The sequence below is a fragment of the Pyxicephalus adspersus genome, chromosome 2 (genome assembly GCF_032062135.1).
Source record: "Pyxicephalus adspersus chromosome 2, UCB_Pads_2.0, whole genome shotgun sequence".
NCBI lineage: Eukaryota > Metazoa > Chordata > Amphibia > Anura > Pyxicephalidae > Pyxicephalus > Pyxicephalus adspersus.
The window spans coordinates 113,570,583-113,586,432 of NC_092859.1; the positions used below are offsets into that span (position 1 = coordinate 113,570,583).

A 15,850-nucleotide genomic window follows, 5' to 3' on the forward strand; every position below is an offset into this window, starting at 1 on the left:
GTTATTCATCTTGATCCCAATGATTCTTTACTGTTATTGTCTTTAATAACGCTATTTTGTGTCCAATTCATTATGTTCTGTTACAATGTTGTTAGTATAATTTTTCCTTTGAAAAACTAATAAAAATATTTTATAACATAAAAATGTAAGCAGAATTGCAGTCTGGCATAACATACAATCAAAACATCTTCCCCCAACCCCTTATTTTCCATATAGGTATCCTGTATGCATTTGTCTTAAAGTGAATCAAGTGAGAAGAAAACACAATTCTCCCTATTCCACTGTAAATTAGTGGTGGAAGCAGCCATTATGGATGGTTAGGTCACATCCTGTTCTGGGCAAGAGCTGTAAATGTCAGAAAAAGCTCAAAACAAGACATTTTGCCTTTTGCATTGTAGTCTTCTTGTCTTTGTACAGAACAGGTATACCCTGATCTTCTCTTTGTACATCAAGGATACAACTACTGTATATTAGAGACTAATAATCCAATTGTTCTAATATAGATGGTGGTAAACTTCAAACACCAAATCCCCCTGCCAATTGAATAAGACATAAAAAATAATGCCAAAACCATACTTAAAAAAAACTGTATTTTCTGGGATCATAATAATTAAATACAAAACAAAAGTTTTATTTAGATAAAAACATACATGGCATTCTTTAACAATGTAGGTTTGCTATAATAAACATGATACTTGTGTGTGGCTCCTATAATGAGAGAAGTTAGTAGATGCTTTTCCATATATTGAACACCCCAATGCGTTCAGAGTAGATACTGCTTTTCCAAGTGGACAGGGACTTTTACCAAATTATATATGTCTTTAAACAAATAGCCGATACATTTTGCACTTAAAAATGCTTCACTATTCCAGAACTGCTTACAACCATAGAGCAAGGTGTGAAACAAACTCAGGGATCACAAAAATGTACCCAAACATTTTGGGAAGATTGAAGAAGACCTAAAGATTCTAGGCAATATTTTCTTTCAGGGTAACTCTGGACTTCAATATAGTGCTGTTAGAAACAAGTGAAATGCGCTTTAATAGCTGCTGAGTGCTCCTACAATGTCCTACACTGCTTAGAAGATTTAGACTGACCTACTGTACTTTATGCAATTGTGGAGTTATATGGTATTTAAGTACAAAATACAATAGTAAACATAATCCAGGAACTATTTTCAATATATAACATTAAGAATGTTGCTTATGGCAAACATGTGCAATGGAAGGCATACATTTTCTCATTGTATTCTAATTTTCATATACAGTAACTTTAAAACATTGCTGTAACCTAACAAAGTAGCCATGTACTTACCTGTTGAAGGCACTGCATGATTTGTATCTTGGCTGCCTGTTGAAGAACTTTTCCACATTTGCTATTAGTAGTGTGACCTTGTGATATGTGCTGTCACAGACACTCTACTTCTTCCATTTCATTTGTTCCTTGCTGTAATCCTTCCTATAGCTTACGTCTCTTTGTTTCTAGCTTACTTTCTCCTGGTGTCTGTCCAACTCCGTCTCTATCTTTGTCTCTACATCCTTTCTATCGGTTTCCTTATTGTCCAGATAAATTATTCATTGCTGGATCTGTTTACATGCTGAATCCCCTTTCATCATCCTGATACTCACACAGTTTACCCTTGCTCATCACTATAAACTGCCTCTAGTTATAAAAGAACAACCTGAGGAATTGTAGAGCACAGGGACAAAAAAGGTGGACCAGGGAATTTCGACAAGTTGTGGCTTTATTCAAGAATAACATATTCAAATGCAGGTTGAGCACTAGCTGATCTGTTTTTGATTTCCTAAAATTGGCTGGAGACAGTTATAGTTTGTAGAGGTGCGGACCAGCCATTGTAAATTCTGTTCATTCTGGTTAACCGAGATCATGCTACTGGATGTCAAAACTGCTCATGAAGCCAGCACTTAAAGGGATCCTGGGGCAGTAATTTTTCCTGAAATGGTATTTCATCCTTTCTATTGCTCCTTATTTATACATCCCAGCAAGGCTCCTAAGTTTGAAGTTTGGGTATAGGTCTACTTTAAACTAGTATATCCCTGGCTCATACTATTATGTTCATCCCTCTGTAGCCCCAGGACTCAACCCGAGGCCTTTTAGCAATATTGTGTGGCCATTGGGTCCCCTAGGAACACACCTTTGGAACTTACTCAAGCAAGTGATGGAAATATTTTTTACTAGCTTCTAATAGGTAAATGATTTTGTTTTTTTTCCTTTTGGATTATCCCATTTCTTTGCTGTCTATAGCTGTTCTCTCTTTTGGTGAATTTTGTTCCTTGATCTTCTAATTTGGAACATGCTGAGAAAATATTTAAATAATATAGAAGCGTTTTTAAGGGGGCAGTGGGGAGTACAAATGTGTGATTTGTAAAGAAGTGATTTGTAAAGAAGTGGTAATAGATACTTAATAAAACTTTTCTGCAGTTTCTAATTACCTCTTTATTCTCTGACCATCTCCTATTATATGTCTGTCAGCTGTAGTTACACTTCTGCGTATGCTGCTTTTTCAGTAGTTACACCACACAGTGTGCCACTATAACTATAGTTAGACCTCTGGTATGCTGCTATGGCTTGTTACAGAAATGTGCGTGCAATTAGAGCTGAATACATGCATCTGTGTTTGGTGGTGTCTGTACTTACACCACGCCGCTTCAGCTATAGTTATACCCCAGTGTGTGCTGCAGTACACCATATCACACCATATGCCCCTGTGGCTATAGTTATACCCCGGTGTGTGCTGCAGTACACCACATCACACCATATGCCCCTGTGGCTATAGTTATACCCCGGTGTGTGCTGCAGTACACCACATCACACCATATGCCCCTGTGGCTATAGTTATACCCCGGTGTGTGCTGCAGTACACCACATCACACCATATGCCCCTGTGGCTATAGTTATACCCCGGTGTGTGCTGCAGTACACCACATCACACCATATGCCCCTGTGGCTATAGTTATACCCCGGTGTGTGCTGCAGTACACCACATCACACCATATGCCCCTGTGGCTATAGTTATACCCCGGTGTGTGCTGCAGTACTTACATCACACCATATGCCCCTGTGGCTATAGTTATACCTCGGTGTGTGCTGCTGTGGATATATTAGGTAAACCATTCTGTGTTCTGTTATCTGTGCTATGAGTGAACATTGATATATGGATATATTAACAAAATAACAATCTGTGTATGAATACTGAGAATAAACATCCACAACAATAAATAATGAATTCAAACCAAGGCAGCACTTGTTAAACAGAAACAAGACCGTCTTTATTATTTTTATGAATATGGAACAATAAATACAAATGAAGCAATGTCATTATCTGAATACAAAGTCATAAAAATTGAGGATATTTAAATATGATAAATCTATAAGTATAAAAAACAGTGGTTTTTCACAAAATTAGACTCTGTTAGTGAGCAACAGCTCCTAGTTTATCAGCACCTTACAAAAGTTCGGAAAAATATGTGCTAAAATTCAACATTTTAAGGCAGTAAGTCTGGGTGCTAACAATGAATTCATGTATTTGAAGGTAACAAGGCCACAAGTAATGTGCAAGTGAATGCACTCTCTACGGCATACAACACTATACCTAGATTTATTGTCTGCTGGAAGAATGCAGTTTAGATGGATAAATAAATAAAAAAAATATAGGGTAAATTAAGGGGAATGCAAAGTGTAGTGACTATATGCAAAGTGCAGTGGCATATGTCAACAGGATTACTGTATACTGTTGGTCAAATAGGCAAATGATGAAATCCAATCTGGTTTTTATTGGTGCTTTTCACTCTGCATGCACCATTTAGTTCTGGTATATTTACATAAAGTTTGTGTTTTTTAGTTCCATGTATAATAATTGTATTACTATCTTTTTAGAAGGCAATGCTTTATTAAAGCTTAGAGAACTAAAGAACCAGACTAGTTGAGACATGTGGTCAGTAGGTTGATCTGTGAGTAAAGACACAGCTTTGTCACAAGCCACCTGAGACAATCCAGCCAGCTTGGACAGGTGATAAACTGAAAAATAACCAATTCCTAATTTAGTGTCAGGGCTGCTACCCCAGTGGTTATTTGGGGGCCTTTTATTAATAAAAGCAATTGAACATAAATGAGTTTCTGTATCCACCCAAGCCATTGTGCTACACTATGAAAGCACCAACCAGCACAGACCAAATACACCTGTACAGAATGCTGACAAAATGTAATGAATTCTTAAACTTTTAGCTAGTTCAGTAGGGCTGATATCCTGATATAGATATCTTTGGAAAGTGTTAAGCTAATTGTTGTTGGAAACGAACGAAAAACGATCAATCGCTCAATAATCGTTAACACAAAAAACTGCACAATGACAGGCCAACAACGCAGATGAAGGAGGAATGTCGCTGGAAATGAACGACTGTCCTGGTGGATCCGTTTGGGGGGCGATCATTCACTATCTATTGTGTGTGCGGTCATTCAGTGATCGTGGATTATTCTGCGGTACACTTTCTCTGGTACACGTTACTTCCTGCATCGTTCAAACAGTCGTATCTAGTGTGTGTACATTATTGGTGGAATATATTTGAACGATTGTATTGTTACAGCATGTACAGAATCGTGCACCACACAATGCACTTTTTTCTTTTTATTTTATGTGGCCACCACAATTGTGCTATATGATGGTGCACACAAGTCCATGATTAGGAAATTATTGCAAACTAGACCATAGTGCTTGTTACAGTAATTACAATTAGTAAGTCATCTACTGTTTCTGCAGACTGTAGAACACAATAGTTTGTTCGAATCTAGTTGAAGTTTATGTTACACTGTAGCAGGAATCTTGTCTTGCCTGTTTATATATCCTACCATTAATGAAAAGGACTTTACCTACATAGAATTTAATTTGACCATGGACAATGTATTATTTGATTTCAGCATCTGTATAGCTACATTCTGATTCAGGGGGTCATTTTCCATTTCCAATTTTCCATCCACCTATGTTGTATTAGCATAATCACCTATATTTATAATTAAAAAAAATAGATTTCAGGTTGTTAACAGAAGCATAAGTCCCAGCATGTAAAAAGTATTAAAACAGATACATAGATGGAACAAGAGAAAAAGCTGTAAAACAAATTCAGTTCACCTTGATATTTAGTCCCTGAGGTGACCATTCATGTAAAGTTGGCTTCATAATAAATTCAAAATATTCTCTGTAATTGTGACTCAAAGATTCAATTTGGTTTCATTGTTGTACAGAGTAAGAAATAGAACTGCATTGTGTTTTAAAAATGAACTCAATCATAAATACTGTTATACCAATAAAAGGTCTACTTTTCAATTTCTGGATTTTCAGTAATTATTGATCACTTAGTAAGTAGTAATAGGTGATCATGCTGCTGAAAAGGGAGGATGAACACCAACTGTACTGATTTGAAACAGCAGAAAAGCATGGTACATTGCATATTTAACATTGAATATGATGATGAAAACATCTAAATGAAACTTTTCATGGGATGCTTGTTTTTGTTCACCAAGCTGATTTCACTCCTTTCACACATGCATGTTCATGCTGGAAGTGTACAGGTTTTTTAAACTCAGAGGTTTCCGTGAATAATCTTGGGGCATGACTCGGGTGGGATGCAGTGAGATTCATGTTCCACCAGCCCAGCTGGACATTGACAGCCAGGAACACATGGCTTAAAACAGTGAGACTCCAGGACTCCAAGAGGAACATCTTTATTAAAGCATGTCTTGGGACAGGGAGGGCCGCATTCATCGAACACATAACCTCTGTCATGTGGACAGCCAACAGCTGTAACAAAAAAAACAGTTCTTTAATATTATACACTAGATAAATACATCACAGTACAGATGTGATACATCTTCATCCAGAAACCACAAGCATGCAGGGGAAGCTCAGAGTACATTATCAAAAAGATTGCCAACAAGGAAATAGAAAGAGAAAAAAGAAATGCAGAAAAAGAGATATCTTCTGAAAGACATAATATGTCTTATCTGCTAAAGAAAAAAACTGCCAGCTTTCACATTTTTAAGCATAGTTTGCTTTACCTGACCTTGGTCATTGCATTCCTAAATCCCATAAAACCAACTAGATGCTAATGGTTAAATTATTGTATGTGAAAATGATTATAAAAAATAAAGCTTGTGCAATTATACACAAAACAAATTTTATTTTGTTAAAGCTTTGCATAATACTCTAACCATTCATATTTATAAAACTGCTTTCTATAGCACAATTTCAGAGCAGTTTTACAAAACAATTATATTATCACTTAATATTATCATGACATCACTGAGGGCATTATGTACGCTGTGTACAGAACATACATGGAAATCTCATTCCCTGCTTGTATTATGAAGAATCAACAATGTATATAGTTCATTGTGTATCTGGAGGAGTTCAGTTAATTCCAGAATATTAATGTATTCTAATATTGCATACTACCAGTAATCACACTTTACTTACCACATAGTGCTGGAGACCTCCACTGCAAAATGACTCCGGCCTCTCTGCATTCTGAGGCGTATGCTTCCAGGGCATCACAAAGACACTCATCTCCTGCTCCACAAGCACACAGATCATACACACATGAAGCAAAGAACATTTCTGGTGGAACCACTCTGTGACATGGCTCAAACACACTGGATTTTAGTAATTTGCAACGCCCATTGGCCTCTTTCCTGGCACGATATCCAGCCTGTTTACAGGGGTCCACATCTTGCCCGTCCCAGCACCCACTGGTGGAGTCATTACTGCTTTGTACCTGTGTAAAAACATTTTAAGTTATTACACTGAGAAGGAATGTTATGCAGTATATAGCTGCACAGAACATCATAGCACTACAACTATAGAGAAAATGTATAAAACATTGAAGGAAATACAGACTTTTTATAAATGAATATGCAGGGACTGCTACTACAGTTTTTAATACCTTCCAGCTGTTGCCAAATGCAGCCTCAGACAGAAGAATCTGACCTCTACGGTCACGGAAATCATCTTGAGGATAATTGTTGAAATTTCCACAAAGCCCGCAAAGATGATCACGATATGTTCCGGGAACACTGACCTCAAGGTGGGATCGTCCATTCCATTGTACCTGGCAGGGGTGAATACAGGGGTAAATGTTAAAAAAATAAATGTTAGAAAAATAAACAATATTTGCCAGTTTTAAAAGGAACTCAATTTAGATGGTCCATGCACACAGCATGACTCCCAGTAACAGATATCAATCTAAATACCTTGACTCCAATGTTACTGTTCAGTAGAATAGTGTTTGTTTTCCTTTCAATGTAAATATAGGGTTCTTTTAAGTATGGCAGCTCTACAGTCTGGTAATCCACCTGTAAGGAAAAAGTTATGTAAATGAATGGGATAAAATATAACTATATATACTGATTAGTGTCATTTGCTCTCATAAAATAAGAAAAACATGCTGAATATATATATATATATATATATATATATATATACTTATATATATACTATATATACACTTTTGGAAAAGCTTGGTAACCATTTAACAGAAATATTATTACTGAAAAAGGTTGTTTCACCTCCAGGCAGAAACTAATACCTCCGAGGCAAATTTGCACCACCATCACTATCTATGCCATGTTGAAATTCAACCCTGATTTAAAAAATAATAATTATGGCTATTTATATTAAAAAGGTAAAGGTAAATTTTTATTTTTACATATTACTGCTTTCTTTCTTTTTTTTGTATCTTTGCTATACTGTTCTTTTTCTGCAACTTCCTGTCTACATTTGCTTACTTCAACATAAGCTGTATACACTATCATTGTTCTAGACTGGCTTCCTGATGGTGATAATTCCTGTGCAATGTGTTTCAGAACAGCCACCCAGGTGACAACACAAGAACAACCCATAAATGGTGGTTAAATCCACTACCTAGTTTTTTTGTTGTCTGTGTGCCTTTGAGAAAACATTTTTAATAATTCCTTGCACTAGAGACATAGCAGGTATCGATACAGAGTTAATTTTCCAAAGTAAAGGTCAATTTCCCAAAACAGGTGATACTTTTTGAAGATTTCCCTTCACCTCTTGTTTTGGGTTAAACTTAAAAATTATGAATTTTCCTTCAGTTTATGTAATGATGAAATTGGTCTTCAGTACAAATAGAGGGGTGACTATCCCCAAAGGGATCACAGACAGTGGAACATGACAGAGGGTCAAAACTCTTCTCTACTGTATTCAAAACTTTAAAAGCTGAAATACAGACACCCTTACCAGGCAGCGCAGCCTGATCCATATCTTCTACTGCAGCAAGATACAGATACTGCATAAGATGGCAAAGATATAAATTATATTCCATACTCACCACAACTACCCAGTCCTGCAGGAGTTGGACCACAGCATCCCCAATAAGCACAGTAACTTCCTTAGTCCATGATACCCCACGTTGCCCACGATCATCATTTGTCACATGAATACTAAAAGGAATCAAAAAAGTGTTAGGATAGGTCCTCTGAAGCATCATACAACACAGTGCATTCAGGTTTTAGCAAACCACACTACACATATTACAATCAATTAGAGTCTTGAAGGAGTGAACACTTGACAGTAATAATAAATATTATAATTCAAAAGCTGTTAATCTTTATGAGGTTGTAAAAAACAGACTGGGAAAACAGACCAATTTCCTGAAGCACCAGCTCCAAATAGAAATACCCCTCTCACCTGAAGTCTCCTCCTTCACAGTCTTCACTGAAGACATAGGTACAACTGCCTTGGAAGTGATACATTTTACCATCAAAGGTCCTGTAGTGTGGATCTCCAAAGGCAATGCAGGTGGCTGGACGAGGAATGCAATGTGGACAGCACATGCCTGGGATAAGGGCTGGAGTCTCATCCTACAAAAAGAAAGAAAAACTCCTAACATAACCAAAATAGAAAAATGTTAAGCAATACCATTACTAGAAATAAAAGACAACATAACCTGACCATTTTATCATCTCTCTACTACTGGTGGTGGAATAGTTCTGATTAGAGTTGTTAAAAGCTATTCCAACCTTGTATCAGAATTTGATTTCTGCACGTTCTGACATCTGACAGGCTGGGCCATACTATACCTGTCATAGACATGTATAAGAGAGCTCAGCCAATGCAGTATTTCATTTTAACATCATCTGTTAAGTTCAGTAGGAAACACTTGATTGTTCTCTTTTTGACTTCTGTGTCCTTGTACCACTTACACGCACACATTGAAGGTTGGCAAGTGTTTCAGTTCCATTCAGAATCATGTATTATTTTACAAAGATCATGAATGCCTCTTCAATAATGATCTTGTAGAGCCAATCTGGCCACAAGGCTTTTGCAGCTGTCATTGACCCAAGCCGAACTAGCCAAGCCCCGCTATACACGTGAATAACAACTATTGTACAGCTCATTCAAAAAGTATAAACTCTGACTTGAAATATGCAAATCTGACTGGGTTTGATCGAGCTCTGGTTTTATTTTTCATTCCACTAAGCTTTACGCTCTATATGTAATGTTCCAATTCTGTGCAATCAAGGGCCTCTGTGCATAAATGTAAAGCAGATTTAGAATTATAAATTATTAATGTGTTAGGTTACTAAAGAATTCTCTATCGTAAGCAATTGCAGTGTTTTTTTCATCTACAAATACATTTTTTTAAAAAAATGTTTCCTCCTTTTAGCATCTGGTGCTTTGACCTTAATAAAGGAAATGCATGAACAATTGCCTTTATGGCAGGATAACTGCATATGAAAGCCATATATTTCAAATTATTGATACTTGCTTAAAATTACATTTATATGCAAAAAATTATACAAGGTTTTGTTGACTGGGTTTGGATCTTGTGTCTGCACAGAAGAAATGTTTAAAGGCTTAGTACAACATCAAAAAAACTTATAAAGGGTAGATTTAAATACTATTAGAAAGTAGAGCTGACATTTAAGAAAGTGCATGATATAATAAATGGCAACTTACAGCAGTACAGGTCACTTGGGGACACCTCTCACTGTGGCAGTGCACCTCTCCAGAAACACATGTACAGGTTGTACACTCATTCACCTGCCAATGCTCGTTAGATAAATACCTCTGGCCTTGATACATACAAGATACAGCTGGAGCTATGAAAAAGAAAGTTGTATGGTATAATGAGTGTTAAAATGGATTTGTTCCAGGACTGAAAACATTTGACAAATATTAGGGTCCAGGTTTGCTGGATCACCCAGGTTCTCCTATGATAATTTTGTATGAGTCTTAGATAGCTTTGATAAATCAGGCCCAATATCTCAATTAAAGAATGACTAAAAACAGCCTACTCACCCTGACAAACATGGCAACATGTTCCAGGTGTCCGCACTTTTAGTTCACTTTGCTGGCACTGTATAGGAGGGCATTCCTGTATCTGGCAGTCAACATGCCCCAGCTATGAAAAACAAAATATTTCAGCAATCACTGAAAATGTTATACTCAGACATTTCTAGTATTCCTGCCCATAAACGCAGCTGGTCACAGGAGGAATCAATCATTTTTAGAAATGTGACATTTAGGAGAAATATATTCACTAGCGATGAGCAAGCAAATTTTTTAAATTCAGTCTTGCAGCAAATTGGGCTGTTCTCGCTTACCAAACATGTAGGCGAGAACGGCCCTTTGTAAATTCGGCTGGAACTAATTTTTGGGACCTGCAGGACCAATCAGGGGAGCGGAGTGCTCTTGCAGCCCTTTACTAGTTATATATGTTCTTGGATAGAGTTTCTCTATCCAAGAACACAGGAGTCCTGTGTTCCAGCATAGAGAAACACATACTACAGGGCGGCAATAGCAATTAGGGGAGAGGAGCAGCTCCGCTTCTCTGATTGCTGTTGCAGTCCTGTACTATGTGTTCCTGGATAGAGTGTGAGTCTCGCTGGCTGCTCATGAATGAATGCAGTGTGGGAAAAATCCTCTGATTTTTCCCACGGACGCGTTTATTCATGAACGCAAGCCGCATGACTCAGGTCTCTGAGAGGAGCAGTATAGCAGACCTCATTATTAGTATGCCTCAGAACAGGGGGATCCCTTTAGTCAGGAAGTGAGATGTTTTGTGTGTTTATGCTATGGACTTTCACAAAGAGCTTTGGCATTAAAACAGTGTTTCTTTGCTGTCTTGCAGAATAAAATCGCAGTGCAAATCTGCTTGGACAGTTCTTGGGTGTCCCTGTCTGGTCATGCTTTACCACAAACTATATACACACACATATATATATATATATATATATTTATATATACACTACTCACCGTACATGTGCAGGTGATACATGGATTTTGTCTGTCTGTCCATGTTTCTCCATCTGGAACCCTTAGTCCTTCAAGTTCAACCACACACTCTATATGGATGAAATTATGTTAGTGCCATATTCTCTTGTAGAATCTATACACTACAGTTGTTAGTAAAACATTTATTAGTCTATTAGCTAGTGTATGCTGTATGTCTACTTATAACTCCTCAGAGTTACCAGAGTAAGCACCTATAATATTCCAATAACCATGGAGGCTGCAGAATCTGGTTATGCACTTTTGAACTTTTCTGTATAGTAAATGTATTTGAATAAAGGCAGTAACAGAATTACCATGAAATTTTAGGACACTTTAGTCTGTGAGTCAAAAATGTAATTTAGCATGCGAATCAAAAATTAAGGAGGCTCAAATATGGTTCACATGAAAACCTTCCCACTAAAATATGTCTCACCAGTGCATACTGGGCAACATGAACCGGGTGGTGTATACTGTTCTGAACGTGGGCAGCTGAGAATTGGGCAGTGTCTATGTTCACACACCCATGTTAAGTCCTAAAACAAAAACATGAAATACAAAAATCAGGAAAAAAACATACATAAGCCAATGTCATATTTAAGCATACATATAATCAGTTTAATTTTGTGTACCTTGCACTGGCAAGTGTAGCAAGGGTCATCGATAGCTTGTATCTCACTTCCAACCAATAAGGCTGTGCAGTTGCTCAAAGCCTCTAAAAAAAGTAAATTATAGATGCAGATAGGTCATGTTTTTTTTTCCATTTTCAACAAGGCCAATAATTAGAATTTCAAACTTACGGGCACAGGTGGGGCAGCAATGGCCAACAGCAGGTGGTAAAATTTGATTTTTGGGACAATCCACAAGACTAGGGCACTGCTTTCTGCTGCAACGTCTGTACTTCCGNCCATCTGGTAAACGCTATATAGGGGGTGGAAACTTTGTTGGTATAATATATCCAGAACTACTGGAATTATTGTCTTTTAGAGAGTAGGTTAACTGTTGCTTATCAGTGTTTCCATTTCTCACCTCACAAGTGCAGATCTCACATGGGTCATCAGAGGGATGAAAACTGTCTCCAGGAACATAAACCTTTTTATTACCTACACAGTCTACAAGAAAATGTATAAAAAGTTATAACACCAGTAATTCTATTGATCTAAAGATGAAGCAGACATGTTGGTGACCATAAACACAAAGCAATAGAAATAAAATAGGAATATAGTTCACTTGTAAATGAAGTACAGTAACAGGTTTAGATGTAGAAGACAAAAAAGTACAGACAGAAAACATAATACAGCAATATACAAACCTGCACACAGAGGACAGCACTCCCCAGGCAAAGTTATCTGACTACTGCAAGACGAGATACATTGAACCTTGGAGCAGGTGGTGACACCATCCACACACATGCATGTCATGCAGCGATCCACACTGGAGATCCAATTACTGTGGTCTTTGTATTCCCGACCATTGTAAATACAGCCTGCAGAACAAACAAGACAGCATTGCAATTTATGCAAATGTAAAACTGTGTAGAAAAGACCATCTGAGGTGTATGAATAGGTTTTTAATGTAATGGTAATGGTTGGAAGGTTTTGTGATATACCATATAAATGGTTTTCCATTCAACAATAATTGTTATTAACTGTATGCTGTAAGGGACCAATAAGCCTAAAGCGTTCTCTGTTCCATTTGTGCAATATCTGTATATAAGCATTTATATGAATACACAACTGGAACACTACTGTTGCAACAATATTATACTCATGAAGAACAGAAGTTGAATAAGTTGGATGACTCTCAGTTACTTTGCATTCACATGCCAGGAATCTGTACAGGATGTGTCTTTCAGTTAATGCATGTTTTTAGGAACCAGATGTCCATGTCTATATATTTTTAGGAATAATAAATGGACTTGTAGTTTGTAAGATCATTCATTTGCATGCTGTGGCCAATTACTTTAGTGAGTTGCACACATACTGTATCTACTGTACTAACAGTAAAGGGTTTTGTGTGAATTAAATGTTTAGAAATGTTAATTGGAAACAGCACTTGTTATGAAGTCAGACTTATAGTTCCCGTCCCTTTAAGCCAACAGACCTTTGAAGTGTAGGTTCCTCCACAATCAACAGGCTGGCCTATTATCACACAGCAATGTAAGACAAAAATAAATGTCAAACATTGTCACCCTGATAGATAAATTGTCACCCTGCTCAGATAGCAGTTTTATTATATATCATTTAGGTAACACAAATGCACAGAAATGTCCACAAAAAACAATAAGAACCCAGATTAACTGTTCTAACAAGAAGACAGGTTACTGATATACAACAACCTGTTGCACATTGACATTGTGTAAACATTCTTCCATATCTAATGTTGGAATTAGTTATCACTGTAGTCTACTCAAAATATTATACATGAAATATTAGACTTGAATTGCTAAGGTGCATGCAGCAAGGAACAGGCATGACCTGAGACTTACCTCTACAGCGAGGACAACATGCTCCAGGATCGGTCACCTGCTGTGTACATGGCAGAGGTGGACATGAAGGGGGCTCACACTGCACACTGCCTGACTGTAATGACAAAAAGAGCATCAAATGAAAGACAACCATTCACAGTATATCTGTAGAATTATACATATCAGCATATGAAACAATCCAACATACCATCTACGGAATATGATTATGGTAATGTGTATATACACAGCATATTTGGATATTGAATGATATTTACCTTACATGCACACTGCAGACATGGATCTGTGGGGGGTACCCAGCGTGCACCTTCGCTGTATTCTTTACCTTGGTACCAGCATACTAAAACAGATAAGAACAGCATACAGTAAGCTAAAAATACATGCAGCACATACTAAATACTACTGCTACCCATACATCACAAACTAGAAAAAAATAGGTGTATACTGGATTTAATCCATTAAGACTGGGGCTCAACATTTGTTTTTTCTGGCACCGAGTTGCCATTAACAAAATCAATATATTAGCTAGTAAATAATAGGTTCCCATAGAGCGCCCTCAAACATTGTCTATATTTCACCCTGCTACTGTGCTGTCATACCTGGGCACTCCTTGCAACACTGGCCAGGCTTACTGACTGGGTTGGCACAGTAGACTTGCGGACATACAACATGTGTACATGTCACACTGCCTTCCAAACACACACATCGCAGGCATGAATCAGATATGGGATTGAATGTCTGACGATTGGAATATTCTTTCCCTTCATAAAGACAGCGATCACATACAGGGCAGCAAGGAGATGATGGGGAAGGCACAGGGTGACTGCAGTCCTGGGGACATGGAACACGCTGGCAGGTCACCATCTCATTCTGTTGGAGAGAAAAATAATTCAATATTTTACACAAAAACAAAATAAAACAAAATGTATTTCCTTTTTGTGATACACCGTTTCTGTTAAATAAATCACAGTTTTTAATTTTATGGAGGAGGCTTACATAATTTTGCTTTGGGACAAAAAAACTCATTTTCCTTCTATATGATATATTAGCAATCTGTAGTCTGCAAATCTCACTGTCTGCAATCAACAGGAATACTTCACCATGACCTGGTTACTAGAACTCAAAGTTTTAGATCTATTTAAAACTTTGCAAATGTTTCAATCCAGATAAGAGATACATGGAATAATTTATGCTGTGAAGCTTCTTGTCTCTGGATATAACCCATGTTAGTAAAACAACACTTTTGTCTTTGTGTTTGTGTATTTAGGAGTATGTGTTTTCCTAAATATCCAGCATCATATTGCTCCTATCTGTCTAATTATCACTCAGTCTTCTAGTTTGGAGTTGTGCAGACAAACATTGCACATAGCTATCAAAACTGAGGATATTGCTTGTAGGTTTCAATTTATGTTCATCTTGCATATATCTACATTGGTTACTTTTTTAAATAAAATTGCTCTTAAACATTTTCATTTTTAACTCTGGATACAATATAAATTCTGGATACAATGGGATAATGATACTAGTTTTGATGCCTATGTATGAGTATGTAACATCCAGAAACCTTTAGCATGTGTATACATTAAAGGTTTGTTTGATGCTTCCAGATGGTAGTGCTCCAAGAGCAAAGCAGGTGGTTGAGCCATGACTGTGTCTTCATAATACTCTCTGAAATATTAAGGTATTTTATTGTATCTGGCTGGACAGAAATGACAGAATGTAAGATGATTTTTGACATTATAAAGCACTCTTTGGAGAAATAAGCACACAGACAAACAATTGTCAACCACATCCAAACAACAAAACTTGTTATAGTGATATGCACAAGTGAAAATCTTTTATTTTAAGATACGATTGATTCATGTAATGAACCTGATTGATAACACATGAATACATTTATGGAATGCTGCTAACTTATGCTACGTAGACACATCTAAGGGTTCTCGCCCGATAATTGGCTCAGAGCTGATATCGGACTAGAAGCTGGCGTGTGTACAGCGCCTGTCGTTGATCGTCTGAAAGACCCTCCTGGCGGATCCACAGACGATGGACGACGA

The 15,850-nt window shown here is 37.2% G+C and overlaps 1 protein-coding gene across 1 annotated transcript in view; it reads right to left on the reverse strand.

Annotated features, from left to right (window-relative positions):
- Positions 1-3,264: 3,264 nt before the first annotated feature.
- The window catches only part of KCP (kielin cysteine rich BMP regulator), a 62,044-nt gene continuing 49,458 nt past the window's right edge, over positions 3,265-15,850 (reverse strand). Inside the window, exons 38-54 of the mRNA XM_072401914.1 lie at positions 14,393-14,663; positions 14,051-14,133; positions 13,797-13,890; positions 12,621-12,794; positions 12,338-12,420; positions 12,109-12,229; positions 11,941-12,023; positions 11,745-11,844; positions 11,294-11,382; positions 10,337-10,439; positions 9,995-10,137; positions 8,723-8,895; positions 8,364-8,475; positions 7,264-7,365; positions 6,957-7,121; positions 6,491-6,788; positions 3,265-5,815 (exon numbers count right to left, since the gene is read on the reverse strand). Of these exons, the coding sequence (XP_072258015.1) occupies positions 5,598-5,815; positions 6,491-6,788; positions 6,957-7,121; positions 7,264-7,365; positions 8,364-8,475; positions 8,723-8,895; positions 9,995-10,137; positions 10,337-10,439; positions 11,294-11,382; positions 11,745-11,844; positions 11,941-12,023; positions 12,109-12,229; positions 12,338-12,420; positions 12,621-12,794; positions 13,797-13,890; positions 14,051-14,133; positions 14,393-14,663 (2,412 nt within the window). The 3' untranslated portion in view covers positions 3,265-5,597. The remainder of the gene's footprint in view (positions 5,816-6,490; positions 6,789-6,956; positions 7,122-7,263; positions 7,366-8,363; positions 8,476-8,722; positions 8,896-9,994; positions 10,138-10,336; positions 10,440-11,293; positions 11,383-11,744; positions 11,845-11,940; positions 12,024-12,108; positions 12,230-12,337; positions 12,421-12,620; positions 12,795-13,796; positions 13,891-14,050; positions 14,134-14,392; positions 14,664-15,850) is intronic.